Source organism: Hirundo rustica, chromosome 6 (genome assembly GCF_015227805.2).
Source record: "Hirundo rustica isolate bHirRus1 chromosome 6, bHirRus1.pri.v3, whole genome shotgun sequence".
NCBI lineage: Eukaryota > Metazoa > Chordata > Aves > Passeriformes > Hirundinidae > Hirundo > Hirundo rustica.
This window is the reverse complement of record NC_053455.1, coordinates 17746498-17763485: the sequence shown is the minus strand read 5'-3', so window position 1 is coordinate 17763485 and position 16988 is coordinate 17746498. Positions and strand designations below refer to the sequence as shown.

General features: G+C 36.1%; 1 protein-coding gene across 7 annotated transcripts in view; it reads right to left on the bottom strand.

The window, feature by feature from the left end:
- Positions 1 to 16988, bottom strand: part of EML5 (EMAP like 5) — a 103878-nt gene that overhangs the window by 31315 nt on the left and 55575 nt on the right. For all 7 annotated transcript variants that reach the window (XM_040067684.2, XM_058421031.1, XM_040067685.2 and 4 more), the window contains 9 exons: positions 16256 to 16367; positions 15126 to 15253; positions 13281 to 13422; positions 11360 to 11512; positions 10410 to 10541; positions 9048 to 9136; positions 8136 to 8312; positions 7092 to 7293; positions 5388 to 5514 (listed from right to left, as the gene is read on the bottom strand). In XM_040067684.2, coding sequence (XP_039923618.1) covers positions 5388 to 5514; positions 7092 to 7293; positions 8136 to 8312; positions 9048 to 9136; positions 10410 to 10541; positions 11360 to 11512; positions 13281 to 13422; positions 15126 to 15253; positions 16256 to 16367 — 1262 coding nt within the window. The remainder of the gene's footprint in view (positions 1 to 5387; positions 5515 to 7091; positions 7294 to 8135; positions 8313 to 9047; positions 9137 to 10409; positions 10542 to 11359; positions 11513 to 13280; positions 13423 to 15125; positions 15254 to 16255; positions 16368 to 16988) is intronic.

Sequence of the window (16988 nt, the reverse complement as noted above, 5' to 3'; positions counted from 1 at the left end):
CCTGGTTTGTATACTTCTTTTTACAAGGGAATTATTCAAGTCACAGACTATATAAACCTATTATTTGTATAGAACACTCCCATTCACTTAAATGGGAATTATGAACATATGTTGGCATGAGAATATAATTCTTTGAAACAATTCTACTGTAAATAAAGAAAAAAAGCAGAAGCAGAACCAAAAACTTCTGAACTATACCAAGTGTTTAGAGACAGCATACACAACACCTGTATAATGCAAAGAAAAGTTGTGCAGGTTTAACTTCATGAAATAAGCTGATGGATGGAACAGTCAACTCGCTGTCAAAGACAGATGTTCAAGTTCAGTCACAAAAATACATTCCTGTATACTAAAATAAAATTATCTCAGCTAATCAGAATGTGTGGGGTACTGAGCACTACTGATATGTACTATGTTTTCAGGACTACTTAATTCTGTTTAGGGTGATTGAAGATACTTTGCACTGGATAGGTCTCCTCAGTCCTGTATGATGGAATGCTCCTATATTTTGGCTAGCCAAAAACCATTATTAATAATTAAAAAATGTATGGGCATGTACAGATTATTTCCTAATATTTGTATATGCATGGGCACTTCACGTTAGTTTGATTAGCTGGAACACATCTACTGGTTTGATAAGCTCTTCTTTTACAAATAGCTAAGCAACTTCACTGTGGAAAGGTGAACACTAGTTAGGTTTTTTAAATTAAGCAAAATAATTTAGGGAATAATTTAGGAAAAACATCCTGAAAATTAAGAACACAATGTTAACAACTCACCAATTCACAGACTGATTTTTCCCCATACTGAAAACAATGGGTTTTACTGAATGTCTTCTAATTAGTTTTAACTTTATTTTGCAATGGAAGACTGATGCACTATTTGTTCATAAAGGAAACAGCTAAACCTTTCCCACAATAAAATCTAACTGTAGCTTGAACAGGTTTTGCAGTCAACAGCATGCAGTTCTTCAAGGAGTAAAGAATTCAAATACTTCCAGATATTTGTCACAGTAAAGCAAGATTAGATTAGATTCTTAGATTCTCTTTTGATAAAAAAAATCTACACAGATTATAAACCAAATGCAACTCTTCCAACTCTCATCACTGGGCCGTGCAATTATTTCTCTAGACATTTTCTTTTTAGTTGCAAAGTGAAGAGGTTTTCTTCTTTGCATTCATAATTGAAATAATTTGGTATACCTTGATACTTTGGCAACTGGCTTATTCACTTCTTCAAAGACATGGGTTTTAGCTCACCTCTGAGAGGAAAAAATAATTCCCTCAAACGGTAAAGGGAGACCATTCTTTTCCATCATTGTTGTTTCTGTCTACAGCTTGAAATAGAAGTAACTAATAATAACTAAATTTATGACCAGAAAGAATGAAGTCTGAAATTTCAGGGTTTTCAGTCCCAAGGTTAATGTCCTGCACTAATGTACATTGCAATGGGCAAAAAGGTTAGCTTCAAAAAGCCCTGTTTTAGAAAACTATGTGGTTTTTGGTTTTTTTTTTTAATGTTAAATTTAAACTTCCTGTAAACTAATTTATTCTGCATATATGGTAAACAGAGAGAAGAAGCTGCTAGTGCAAAGTCTCTTGCTATAGTTTTTCATTTTGACTCCTGGCTTCTCCCACATCACACAAGTTGACAAAATGAAAGGAGAAGACAAAATGAAAGGAGAAGATAAAGATGATTTTTTACAAAAAGAGCTCTGGAATTTGTAATGTTTACATTCATATCACAAGTCGCTAGACTGGCAAACAGAAAAATGTAAATGCATTCTGCTCATTTATCCAAAACATATATGGAAGATGTCTGTATAAAATATCAGAGTTTCTCCTTCAGTGGCAATTACAAGGTGATAGTTGTGAGCTTTGGATTAAAAATGTTTCATTTCAATAATTTCCTTCCTCTCTCACAATTTAGATTTATTTACTGTCCGTATTAAATACAAAAAAAAATTCTTCACATCTCAATCTGTAAAGGACTAGTTTGTAAATACTTTTTTTGGTTGCTTCCCAGTTTGAATACATAAGGATCCAAAATAGGTTATATATTTTTGCACCTGTCCCTATACACACACAAAATATCCTCAAGAAAATAATAACTAAGTAACTAAATAAATAAAATTGGAGGCAGTTTTTGCCACAACAACACCTGGTTGTGAATTTTATCTGGGAGTGTATGCAGAACACCAAAAGAATTTTCTAAAGATAAGCTGCTGGGATCTTTTCATGCGAGAGATCTCCGCACATGGAGTAAGTAACAGTTTTATCTGCTTGCAAATCTTTAAAACTTCTGGTGAAAAATTTTAACTGGAATTCCTGGCTGTTTAATTTTGTGATCTCTTGGTACAAGAAACACACCACTGCCCCTTTCACAGCCACTAACAGCCAACTTCAGGGAGTATAAGAACAGAATAAAAATGGAGCATTATTCTCCAGAGGCATCTCCCAACCTTCAGTGCTGTGCGTTCAGGGAGTAGCTGAGTCAGAAGCATTTTCAAAATCAACCATGATGGACTTTTTTTCTGAGTAATTTACCTAGCACAAAAACATACTAGGAAAGAACTCTTAGTAAAGGATAGAAATAGTTTTCAGATGCATTTTGTGCTGCTGAGTAACCAAAATGCTATTACACAACCAAATTAAACTCACAGTACACATCACATAAAAATATTATCTATAAACATTATTATTCAGAAAAGACAAATGATTCAAATTACAGACCCAAGTGCTGCCTCACAGCAGTGCCATTTTGTGTTTCCAATAGAAGTTAAAATAAGTGTTCCAATTTCAGTGACATAGCATGGTAATTTCACTGCTAGAGAATACTACATCATTAGCAGAGCTGGTGTTTAACGCTGCAAGCAAACCTTAGCCCAACTGAATCTGAATGAAACCTCGAGTTCCAGCCACAGAGGCAGCTCAGTCTACAAGCCTGAAGGGTGGCCTAACAGCCTAAGGATTCGTTGTGCTGCAAATTTAACAGCGAGATTTTGCATATGCACATATTGCAAACGGGGCAGGTGCAGAAGTTCATAACCTACAGCAGGCACCTACACTAGAGACTCCCCTACGAACGCTGGCCATACAACACGAACAGATGTCCACAGGGTGGATGTGGACCCAGCAGCTCGAACAGATGTCCACAGGGTGGATGTGGACCTAGCAGCTCGAACAGATGTCCACAGTGTGGATGTGGACCCAGCAGCTCGAACAGATGTCCACAGTGTGGATGTGGACCTAGCAGCTCGAACAGATGTCCACAGTGTGGATGTGGACCCAGCAGCTCGAACAGATGTCCACAGTGTGGATGTGGACCTAGCAGCTCGAACAGATGTCCACAGTGTGGATGTGGACCCAGCAGCTCGGATCCTCGGGCAGAGGATGGAGGGGCGTTGGCAAAGCGCCGCAGCCAAGGCAGTAGCACTCCGTGCACCCACGAGCTGTACGAGCTGCAGCAGGATGCTGCTGCCAGAGGCACCCCAGGCAGCGGTGCCATGTGTCACTGCGCCGCTCCACGCTGCGCCTCCATGGCCGCACCGAGACAGCGGGTGACAGACGCACACGGCGTGCTCGCTGGCTCGGGCGGGGCAGCCAGGCTGCTCCCGAGCCACCCCCAAGTACTGAGAAAGGTTTGATCACCTCCTCCCAAATAGTCTAGCATTCACTCATGTCAACTCAGCCCTCTTTGTCCCTTAACCCTTTTCCACCCGTTTAATGGTAAAGAGCTAAATCCCTCAATTCTGTTGCAAATTGTAATGACTTTCCCAAGCAGCTTAAATTATTAAAATGCATTTATTCCTGGACTTCATGTACGTGAACTTACCTTACTACCCCCTGCCTTCATAGGAAGCAAAAATAAAGAGTAATAAAAATAAACCAAAAATTAGTATCTACAGCAGTAGACTAAAACATTTCTAAACCATTTACTAATCTTACACAATATTAACATCAGAACAGAAGTTAAAATACAGTAGTCTGGTTTTATTCTTCACAAAAAAAAAATTCTTTGAAGTTTTAGGGCAACTTTTCAACAATGCAGGTAATGAAATCTTTTCATGATCTTTTTTGCATTCTGAATCACAATATAATTACCTTACTACAGAATTAATTCTTATAGTAATTTATCTGAAACTGAAAAACACTATTCACTCAGGTTCCAGAAACAGTTATTGAAAGAAATACAAGAGGTTTACTATTTCATTAAAAAGAAGAAGAAAAAAAATCTTTAATCAGCGCTTTCATACCATGCACATTATTTCCTTTTGATTTCCACATTAAATATATCTAATTAAAAAAGACAAAGACCATTTCTCATAAATGCAAACTGGGAACCACAGCTTTATACACAGGCTTCCCACTCTCTCCTACAGGAATACAACTTAAAAACAAAAGATGATATGAAACTCCCACAAAAGTCATTCTCTGCATTTCTCAACAAAGGTATCACAGACCTGTCCAGCTTCACTGTGGAAAGCAGTGTGAGCATTGCCCCAGAACTCCTCTCATTCCTGCAAAACTTTCCATTCTCCAATTTCACCATATCCTTACACCCTGTTACACCCTGCTGTTTTCCCCACTTCCCTCTCTTTAGTATTAGTGTTCTCCAATTGCCGTATTAGGAATCCCTCCTTCCTTTTTCCTCCCATATACTGCCCACATCTATTTTGTGGACAACAAAGAACTTTCAGGGTCCCCTGCTCAGCTGCAGATACTACAACAGATACTGTTCTAGAGGTTATAAATCGTTTTTATTATTTTGCATCTGCTTTATCTTCTGGGTCTATTGTAGTCTGCTCTCCATCCCTTTCTTTTCTAAAGCATACAATAGTGAATCAAGATATAAAATTAACACTGCAAAGCAACCAACTTCATTCTCCAAGATTCATTAACAAAAACTGCAGAACCACTGTGGACAGAATTTTTCAAAGAAAAGTAGAAGTTATGTGGAGACTGAATCAATGCAAGGAGCAATTAGAGCTGAATTCATCAGAACAGTTTGTTGGCAGAAACAAAAAATGTTTTAGTGAAGGACAGCTCTCCAATCACACAGGCTTATGCTTATAATGCCATCACTAACTACCAGTCAGAATTTAAGTTTAAAAAAAGCATGTTACTGAGCACTAGCAAATAACTCAATAATCTCAAGGAAATCCCCAAACATAAAAATACACATACATAGTTTGCAGTCTTTTGTGCTCTCTGAAAACAGATACAGCCTAGTCCTTTGGGTAACGTTTCTTTTTTTCTTCAAAGAAGTATCTGGATTCTTTTTTTACATATCTTTATATGTTAAGAATTATATATACCAATATAATTTTGTTCTACTATTATCTTTTCTGGTTGATTTCTTGGCTAGAATTGTAATTTAGTAATTACCTTTCATCTAAAGTTGGCTCCTTTTGTTGCAGATGAGGTTTAATTCCAAACATTGGTCTAATGTTTGTTGATAAGGCTTTGATGGTGTAATTAATTTCATTTTCCCTTGTCACATCACTGTCATAACCTAACAAAATCAGAGGGAAGAGTATCAAACCGAAATAAGGTACAAGAACAATAACTTAATCTTAATTTGTGCAGATTTCGACAATGTGCTAGATTACAAAAACAATTATAGCACGGATTATTCGTAACATAAATACACAACAGAAAGAAAGTAGCTGGGAATCATGAGCACTGTTAATAAAAGACAATCAAAGAAAAAGAATTCCCTACAATATCTTTGTGGAAAAAAATTATTAAAGAGTCAAGGTACTTTAAAAGCTACCCCATTTCTGCTTGGTTGACCTTAACTACAATCATTAACAAAGAACCTCACTACCTGAAACCGCTCTTAAGAGCTGTAAAATTCGGTGCCTGGTTGTTCTCAGTTCCAGAATCCATCCATTACCATGGAATCTATATGTCTGCACAAGGTTCCTACACAATGCTTAGGGAAAAGCTAAGTTATGATAGGGTTGTTACTGACTCTCCATTATTTTGTTTTTTCAAAGATAGAAACTATTAATGCCAACAATATGATAGTGAATAGTTCTTAACTCTAACTGAAATTAATAGGAGCCAACCAAGAGAAACTTTTGTGGATAGAGATGTCAATGTTTTTTCTTGTAAATCTTCACAGACCTTGCTCTCTATCAGAGTACTTTTAACACACATTTTAAGATTATAGGGGAGAATATAGGGCTAAGATGTTCTAACACATCTCAAGCAGAGGCTGAACAGAAACTCTGAAGTTCGCAATTTTTGACTAAGAAAGGTAAAGCTGACAAGTCCTCCTATAGGCAACTAAATTACTTTGTGGATGTATTCTTCAGTACTTTTAAGAGGAAAGTGAATAATTTTTTTTTCCAATGAATGTTTAGTATTTAATCTATTTCTTTGGTCATTTACCACATTTTAGTGACAGGTGAAGTAATTTACTACACAGAACTATTTAATGAGTAGCAGTGATAGTTTAAAAATGCTTGAACACAGGAATTGACAAGAAGGAAAAACTGTACTTGGGAGAAGAGAAAACAAGTCTAGAGGCTCATAAACCCTTGGAATTATAACATGAAAAAAACCCCTAAGTATGGAAAACCCGGCAGAAGCTAATGCTACAAAATAGAATTCACACATTTTAACAACTGATATTGTGACCTTGAAATAGATATATAAACATGTCTGCTTCAGTCTCCTATGCTTCCATGCTGTAACATCAAGATAACGATGATCTCACATTATACAGATTTCAATATAATTTCTTTAGAGTTAGTGACCAAATTTAAACTGTGATGATTCTATTTTAAATAGAGATTTTGGGTAGCTATGTATAAGTGATACTTTATATTTTTCATTTAAAAGATATCAAGAGTCTCTTTATGTACTCTGACTCAAAGCAGTAACTCAAACACTTCATTATCATTTTCTTTACAGCAGTTTATCAATCCTTTCCCCAAAACCAAATTTTATTTAACATTTTTGAAGAGTATTTGCTACTGAAGATAGAAACAATCCATAAATTATTTCTAAATTTGTAGTTTTACATTAATAAAGTCTTCTTGAAACAGCATAAGCCAGCTAGTTGTATAAACTATTACTGACCTCCATCTTCTTCAGAATCTAGATCAGACTCTTCACTGTCACACTGCCTGCTATCCCGATGTCCTTCCACCTCGTAAGTCCACAGCATTAAGGAGGTGTCTGCTCCTCCAACAGTGACCAACAAACCGTCATCATACGTCCAACGGACGTTTGTCACATGGGTGCTGTGAGCAACGTACCTCTTAAATTTGCCAAATTTTCCCTGAGAAAGGGAAAAGGAAGGCAAAGATCAAATTTACTCAGCCTGCTAGACAAGACTGAAATGAGTAGCTGGTGCACAGTGACATCATCTAAACTTCTTTACAGTTCATGCTCTAGCTGTTTTGTATTTCATATGATTGTAACACATGATTTGCCAAGTGCCCTTCATAGCAACTTCAGGAAATGTTAACCTTATTTTCATATTAAGCATGAGAGAGTTAGTTTATAAACAGATATTAGCAATAAACACTGGATCACTTTTCCTAAGAGAGACAATAATCTGAGTTGGAATGAAATACATAGAATATTTTGAATCAGTACTTGTGAACTGTTACCATCCTCAGCATGGCAACATTTCAGAATCGAAGACACATTTACCACCAAATATACAGGAAAAGTAGAGGTACTTGAAGAGCAGTAAAAATACAATGTGCTTCTGGAATGGCCTTTCTATGATGCATGATTTTAAAGGTCTTCATCTTAGAAAAAAAATTACTAATACTGGACAAAATGAAGGCCCTTAAAATCATGAATAAAATCTAGGTGAAAAAGACATGTTCATTGTCTTCCAAAGCATTCTCATTCTTAAAGTTTTTCCCGTTCATTTGCCACAGTCAGCAGCAGGACGCTCCATGAGATGGCTCTGCAGTCTGACTTTGACTGATCATTCTTACTCATTGCAAGTTTAATGCACTGCAAACTGCAATGTAATACTGAATGTTTCTTTGATCAAAATTAGAAAAATATAAAAGCATTATTTTCTTCTGAGTGATAAATTTTCATAGTTTTGAAAAGGCAGATTTTTTAATAAATATTTTCCATAAACAGCTGAAAATTACTCACTTTAGCAGGGTATCGAAACAGTTTCACAAACCCAAAATCATCTCCCGTGGCTAATACTTTACTATCACTAGTGAGGCATGAAGCAGTTACATCTGTGACTTCTCCAATTATTGGCCAGATCCCTTCACAGCAAGAGCCCAAAACACTCGTCCACGATGCCCAGCCAATCTTTTCTACCTGCAAAAACAACCCATTTGAGACAGAGCATACTTCTTAGGCATTTTTCTTCCATATCCAATTTCGAGAGAAAGTCCTTGCTCTGCAAGATACATCATATCTAAAAGACAATATTTTAATATATTAATCACTTGGGGTTTTACCATTTCATTTGAGACCTGTAATTTTACCTCTGTGAATTTTCAATTTCAAAACCTAAAGAAGTATTTTGAAAATTTTTACCTTAGCTGCCCTTTCAGGCTAAAGAAAACAAATTATATTTTCCAACACTGCCTTTCAATACCATGGAATATATCATCTGGAAATTATCCATTTTTGCTCTCTGTCTTATGACAGTGCCCTATATCTGAGAAAACAAAACAACGTTATAGCTACAACAATATATAGCTACAATTGTAGCTACTCTTGCCTATATGTATTATGTAAACTGTATTACATTGTTATATAAAGGCAAACATGAAGTTTTCCACAGCAAGGTTAGGGTTAAGTAATCTGCAATAGGTTTCCAAAGGTGTTTAGGTACCAGGAAAGATTCAAAGAAGTCTAGTGAGATTTTCATGACTAAATAAGCCAAATGTCTGTTTCTTAATAGAAAAATGTGAAATCCCCTGCATATTTTATTATTTTAAAAGTTTAAAATTACAGTTTTATACATCATTCCCTCTTATGTAGTATAGATAGCTATATCATAACTCTAATTTGCAAACAAGTTAAGAAGGCAGTACAGGTCCTCACCTCCAAACTTGGAATAATCTGTTTTTTCCCCCGAGGGGCTTCAAAAAACAGCTGCTCTTTAGCACCAGTGTTGACTTGCAAAAGTTTTCCTATAAAACATATGGCATACATATTATATGTTAACATAGAAGATTCCACTTTGCAGAAGGAATAAAGAAAGCAGTAGAAACATAAATAAAGGATCTGGAAGTGCGGTCTTCTAAAGAGATCTAAGTCCTTTGAGCCCTTAAATTCACAACCCTTTCTCTTCTCTTTGAAAACTGTAATAATACATCACATTTAACTGTAGGACTGCATCACTTTTCTCTCCCTATCATGGTTGACCCATCAGATAGTAGACAAAATGTACTGGGTGTAATTCAAAGCTTGTTTGTGATAATTGGCTATTGATGCATGTGCTTTTGGGATGGAGAAGCACATATGCTGCCCGGCCGCAGGCTGATCCCAAGCAGGAGACTTCTTTACACCTTATACTACTTCATTTTTGAGGGAAATTCTCACCACTGTTTCTGTCCTCTGCCTTTTCAAAATTCTAGGAAGCTAACTTACTAACTCTTTCAAAATAAATCAGACTGTTTCAAAAGTGATTATGTAGAGGAATAAGAACATAAACAAATAGATTGCACAATAGCACAGCCTTGCTTTTTAATGAAACAAGACTAAATTTAGTATTTTATGTAATCACATCCAAATACCCTGGAACACAGGAAATCCTGCTTGGTGACAAGGATGCACATTCCTGAGCTACAGATACAACCACATTGTACAGTGTATTATTAAAGCAATAGAAACATATAATGATAGATTGTTTGGGGTTGGCAGGGACCTTAGAGATCATCTAGTTCCAACTCCCTGTGACTAGACCAGGTTGCTCAGAGCCCCAGCCTGCCCTTGAACACCTTCAGGGATGGGACATCCACAACCTCTCTGAGCAGCCATCTCCCATGCCTTACCACACCTAGAGTAATGAATTTCTTCCTAATATCTTATCTGAACATACTCTCATGCAGCTTAAGACCCTTCCCCCTTTTTCCATCACTAACTGACCATGCGAAAGCAAAAGATAAAAAGGAAAGATTTTTTTAAAAACCCAAACAAGCCAATCTATAGAGGCAAATCATTTTACTTCAAACTGCACAACTTCTAAATACATATGTGGCATGGGTTTAATATGTATTCATGGGTTTGTATTCATTTAATATGAATCATGGGTTTAACATTCATTCAGATGCTGTGAGAGCATATTTGTAAGCTGAAGACTCAAATCTGCCAGTGATACCACAAATCCATACTATACATGTACTTTATTAGTCTATAATGTAATCAATCTTCCAGTACATTTTTACAATGGATGCTGCTTACCTCTTATGTCCCAGTCCATGTGCGTGATATAGCTGGAGGCTCCCTTGCAGATTCCTACTCTTTTACTGCTCATTACATTGTAAATATCCACAAAGTTGTCACAGGAGGCCACAGCTAAGTACTTTCCAGCCCCTAAAACACATCAGTACAAACACAAAGCATTTTCAAAAAATTTTAGTGCTCTGCATATTGAACACAAGTAAATTCTACAATTTAGCTATATGCAACTTTGAATTCTTTGACATAAGCTTGTTAATTTATACATATTCCCCAACAAACTGATTTTCATATCCCATAATCAGCATGAAACATTCAGCTATTATATAATTAAATTTTCAAATAATAAAAACCATTTGCTGAAATTTTAAGCATTTATGGCATTCAGAGAATAGTAAGGCTTAGGGAACCAGAAAGTAATGTTGTATGAGAATTGGTATCAGTAATTTGCATCAGATTTCTCCAGCAGATGAGTATTTTAACTGAAGTAAGCTATACATTTTGAATTCCTAAAATATGAGCTATAATATTGGAAAAAATCCTAGCCTCACTGGGGGTGCTAAGGGGGGAAAAATAAGAAAAAAAAGTTGCCAGAAGTTTCTGACATATCAGTTTCAAGTATTCTTATTAACTAACAGTAACTTCAGTGATGTGCCAAACTTATGCAGCTCATAAAGTGGAACCCTAAGGAGCTGCTGGATATTCATGATTTAAATCTGATTCTTGTATTCAGGAAGTAACTATAAGCAAACCTATTCCAATAATCTCATCCTTAAGCAACACAGGACTTCACACCATGGTCTTTCAAAATGTTAGTATTAGTTTTTCTGACCTATGTTATACATCTAAAAGCACTACAAATCTTTACTACTTTTATCTCTTAAATGTCATAAGCCCTACTTGAACAACATTGATATTAAAATTTTCATCTAAAAAAAAAAAAAATCACTTACCAGGAGAAAATCTGATTTCTGAAATAACATCTTTCCTGTGCTGGAAAGAGACCAAATCCTCCAGAGTATCTGCATTAACTATCAAAAAACTTCCATCATTGAGACCAACAGCTAATGCTTTTCCATCAGGAGAAAAGCAGCAACATCTGCCTCCTATGAGAAATAAAGAAATTGCATTCAGATATATTTACAGTGCATTATCCTTCTTTCAGATCTATTTTTCCATTAGTAAAGGAAAGCTATTCTTATACTATAGAACTTCCAAGGAAGTTTTCCAGATGCTGCCAAAATAATTTCCAAGCTGTGATAGCATATGAACAGGTACACAGGCCCAGAATCTTAGAATTTGCCTATTAATTGACATCTGTTCTACATTAGTAATACAGATTAATCACTATTGTCTGTATACTTTTAACTTGATCGCCTTCTTTGTATCTGGTGCTACCTGTTTGTGACCATTTGCTCTGTTAAGAACACAGCTAGAAAAGACCAGCTGGATTCACAGAATTCAGTCATTTGCTATCACAAACATAAGACTAAATCATAAAATACTTCAATAAATAAGCCAAGTGCTGTTTGAAACAGTTTAATTTCCAATTCAAATTTATATATGATAAATTTAACTGACATAGATTTATTTTCATTCCAGAACTTTCTGTTTACATAAATATTTTCCCCTACTATTTGTTCCTCTGATTAACTTGTAGACAGCAATCCGTTACTTAGATGGCTTCAGCACAAGGCTTTGCATTCATTATCCTGCAGTTCCTTTCTCCATTCTCAACTTTATTTTAGTTGCATTCAGCTGAACACAGATGAGAAATGCACACCAAAAACATCCTGATTTTTGTCTTGTACTTTGCATGAATACTGCAATATATCTTGGGAAAACTACCTCACTAGCACATGTAATTGTCACCCTGCATTCAACAATATCCTGAGCTTCTGCCCTTTAAGTTACTCCTGACCTACACAGACATTTTTCTTACAGTCACTTGATCTTGCCTTTTATCATTAAAAAATAGTATTTCAATTCCATTACTCAGTCTGCAGAAGTATCCTTCTTTTTCTGTACAGTACACAGGAACTTTTTAAGATTGCCAAAGCATCTCAAAATGTGTCTCATCAGCAAATAGTCAGAGACTTTTTTGCCAAAAGTACTCTTAAAAATATTAAGAAATATCATATTTAAAATTTGAAAAGAGTTCACCAACAAGACATTTTCTTGTTTAATCCCTGCTTGTGTGAGCTTTCAACTCTTCTACATTTACTTTGTCAATCTAAATCATCTTCAATTAAGCTTCCCATTATGGTTGAATCAAACTGCATTGCTAAATGCCAAACAGATAAAGCCTAATGGTATTCCTTCATCTAGCAGAGCATACATAGCATTAGAAGCTTGTCAGGGCCAGGCTCATCTAATCCTAAACAAATCATCTTATATGATGATGATGTCACTTAAAACAGATTTTCCATCTGTCAAAATAGAATTTAATTATATCCAAAACAAGTAAAAATTTTGACTTCTCTTTTCTTGACATTCAAGATCTTTCCAACATTCACAAAGAAAAAAAAGTCAATATTTCTTCTAAGATTTCTTCCAAGATTTTCTAGATTCAAAGTCTCAAAAAAGACTTGCAATATTATAAGCAACATAGCATCTATGTAATTGACTCAACTTTTATTGTTAATTCACTGACTTAAGTTAAAATTGCAAATAACCTTCAGAATAGTACTACACAGAATTTTTTGTATAGATTCATTAGCTTAAGGGCTACATAACTTATGAACATAACATTAATAAAATAATTTGAGCAAAGAAAGGAATTTATTCTGCTTTCAAGTCCTGCCTTCAAAAGATTCATAATGCTTGTAAATGTCAATTGCATCAGTAAACAGTTTTTCATACTAAGCATCTTACCCTTTTTCAATTTGCGAACAGCTAACATACAATGGCTAGGAGATAAATCCCATATTCTTAAGGTTTTGTCATCACTTACAGTGGCACAAATAGGTAAATGAGGATGAGTAGCTAGACCCCAAACTTCCCCCTCCATGTGACCCTGAAAAAACACAACGAATCAGATTTCTTTTTATTTTAAATTGAAATAAGAAATACTGTAAGACATTCAAGAAAGCTTTTTAAAAAGAGAACATGCATTATTTAGAGGATAATAAATATCTGAATAAAACCACAGAACGCCTGAAAAAAATTCACTCTGCTACTTATGCAAAATTGTAGCAATTCATATTACAGAAAACTTCTGGGAAATAATCCTGGCACATGTGTACGTCAATGGCATGGACAGTGGGACTGAGCGCACGCTCAGCAAGTTGGCAGATGACAGTACACTGAGCGCAGTGCTCAGCACGCTGCAGGGAGGGGATCCCGCCCAGGGAGGGGATCCCGCCCAGAGGGCCCTGGAGAGGGTCCTGGCAGGTGGACACGTGCAATGAAGCTCAACAAGCCAAGTGCAAGGTCCTGCATGTGGGTCAGGGCAATCCCAGGCACAAACACAGGCTGGGCAGAGAACGGACTTAGAGCAGCCCTAAAGAGAACTTGGAGGTTTTGGTGGGCAGCAAATTGGGCATGAGCTGGCAATGTGCACTTGCAACCCAGAAAGCAAACTGGATCGTGGGCTGTGTCAAAAGAAACGTGACCCGCAGGTCAAGGGAGGTGATTCCGCCAATTCCACTCTGGTCAAACTCCAGTACTGTGTCTCTGGAGTCCTCAGCACAGGAGAACATGGACCTGTTGGAATGGGTCCAGAAGAGGGCCACAGAAAAGGTCAAAGGGCTGGAGCACCTCTCCTATGAAGTCACACTGAGAGAGGAGGCTCAGGCTCTCTAGACTGAAGCTCTCAGTCTGGAGGAGAGAAGGCTTCAGGGAGGCCTTGTTGCGGCCTCTCAGCACCTAAAGAAGGCTTATGAGAAATATGGAGACACTTCTTAGTAAGGCTTGTAGTGACAGAACAAGGGGTAATGGGTTTAAGGTAAAAGAGGGTAGATTCAGGCTATATAGAAGAATTGAAATTTTTGCTTGCCCAGAGATGTTGCAGGTGCCCCATCCCCAGAAACATCTGAGGTCAGATTGGATGGGGCTCTGAACAATCTGATCTATTTGAAGATGTCCCTGCATACTGCAGGGGATTTGGACAAAATGACCTTTAAAGGTCCCTTCCAACCCAAACTATTCTATGAACTAAGTTTTTTCTTTACCTTAGGTTCTAATATTTTCTTTTAAGAAATACGGTTCTTTATCTATTGCTCTGGCCACTTAGAAAGGAGAGAATCCAGAGATTTTTACTTAACTATGAAAGAAAATACTATGTTGATGCAAAGTAAAAATCTGTTTAGTAGTCAAGCTTAAAAAAATGCAGTTGTTTGATATAGCATAATTTTTTTACATAATTACAAGTAAAATCTCAAAACAAACACCAAAGAGAGTTCTAAAAATAAGACTAATTAGTACTCAAGAGAAGTTAATAAGGAATTTAGAGGAGGACCCACTATTTCACACACTTTTCTTATTTTTGCAAAACAGATCTTGGTCTGTTTGGAAGGATGAACTCATTGAACAAACTAGTAACGAAATTCTATGTTCTATCTTGCTCATTAAGGAATCATAATGGTCTAGGCTAACTAAAAGGGGTAGTAACTCACTAACTTAATTAGTAGTTAAAATGCTTCTTATTGCACAAGTCTTTACTTGAAAAACAAAATCATGTTTGTGGTATGACATATTTGACTGATATTTAACACATACCTGAACCAGCAGAGTTATTGGTCCACTTTTATCCACCTCCAATATTTCACCATTCTTTGTGCCCACTAGAATATGACCATGTCCTAACGATATGGCACGTATAGAAGGATTATCTTCTAAGAGGAGACCTAGAACATTAAAATGTTAGAAGACAGGATTCTCAAGTATGCCTTAAAGAGGATTTTTAACACTTATGCACATTACATTCTCACTATAGAAAAATCTACTCAGTAATAACAGTGAAAACATTCCTGCACGAATCTACTCAGTAATAACAGTGAAAACATTCCTGCACGAAACAACATGTCTGGATTCATTTGGGAGTATTTAGCAACACATCAAGAAGTTTAACCAGCCTGACTGTGCATGTGAAGTATCAATTATAACACTATATTGCTACCAATTATGGTACCTCCAATTCTAGCTTTTTGCAAAGAAGCTATGAGAATGAGACACTCTGGAGTACAATGTTTTCATTAATGAGTATTTACATTCATCATGTTTGAAAATCAAATCATGTACTTTAGAACACAGCAAACATAATCTTAAGGGAAGGGGATGAAAGAGAAAAAAACTACACAGAATGAAAATACAGGGAACTGTAAATTAGCATTAAGATCAAGAATAAGTGGAAGAAACGGGAAAAATAGAAATTAAAATGTTCTTTAATTATTTCAAAAGGTATACGAATTTACAGAAAATTAACTATTAATACCTTACAAAACTAAATGCAAGTCTGATTTCCTCCCTTTCTCCGAAACAAAAAAAATCAGGTATGAGACTTCATGATCAGAAATATAATAGGCTTTTTGCTTGTCACTTTAATAAAAACAAAACAAAGCAAGAAAACACCTGGATGATAAACTCACAGTTCGATCAATTAATTTAGGCTAATCATAAACTAAATATTATGACCTTCACCCACCAAATGTGCAAACAGACTCTACAATACATCAATCCTGTCCCAATAGAAAAATTACTTATTTAGAATCAATAAAGCTTAAAAATATATATTTTTGTGTTTATTATGTCAAACGTGGATTCTCTCTTACTGTGGAAAGCAATTTCACAAAGATTTCCAAAGAAAGTACTTTAAAAATAGAACAAAACATAGACAAGGTCTGTGTTACCTTTGGATCCAGGAGCCAGAGCAGCCCTTTTGATGGCATAGGTTTTGAGACAACGTTCAAAGGTATCATCCCAGAGAGCTACTACCCCATCCTTTCCTCCAGTGACAAACCCCTGGGGGAAAAGAAACAAAGATCATTTGTTATAATTGATTATTATCTTTCCTGAATTTTCAGTGATTTCTGCCAATACTGAAAATGGACTATATACAACACTGTAATGCACAGAGCTACAGATGTTAGAGATGAAAGGAACAGGAGCAACAAAATGAGTGATTTCTCCTCCTGATGAAGGCAGCACAGGTCTGTACAGTGCATATACATAGGCTGGGTTTAGAAGTTCTAACCTGTATGCTTCTACCATTCTAGAAAAATAACCAACACACTCTAGTGGTTTTCCTTGATATTTAGCCTCCATATCCCTTCAGCATTTCTTCTCATTACTCGAAACCAGACTTCCTACTGTAAAAATTTGATTACTGCTTATATTTTTCAAATGTATGCAGATTTGTGCCATTCTGTCTTTAAAAATCATATACAGGTACTTAAGGAAGCAACAGGTATGGTTAATACTGAAATCATTTGTACTTTCCTTCAGAGCACTCAGTTCTTGCAGTATGAATACTATGTGGTGTCCAATGCTACTTTTCTGAAATGCAAATATTGGGAGGTAGAGTGCTCTAACCTAGCAAAACACCAACATATACATAACTTTAAAGACACAAATAACCTAACT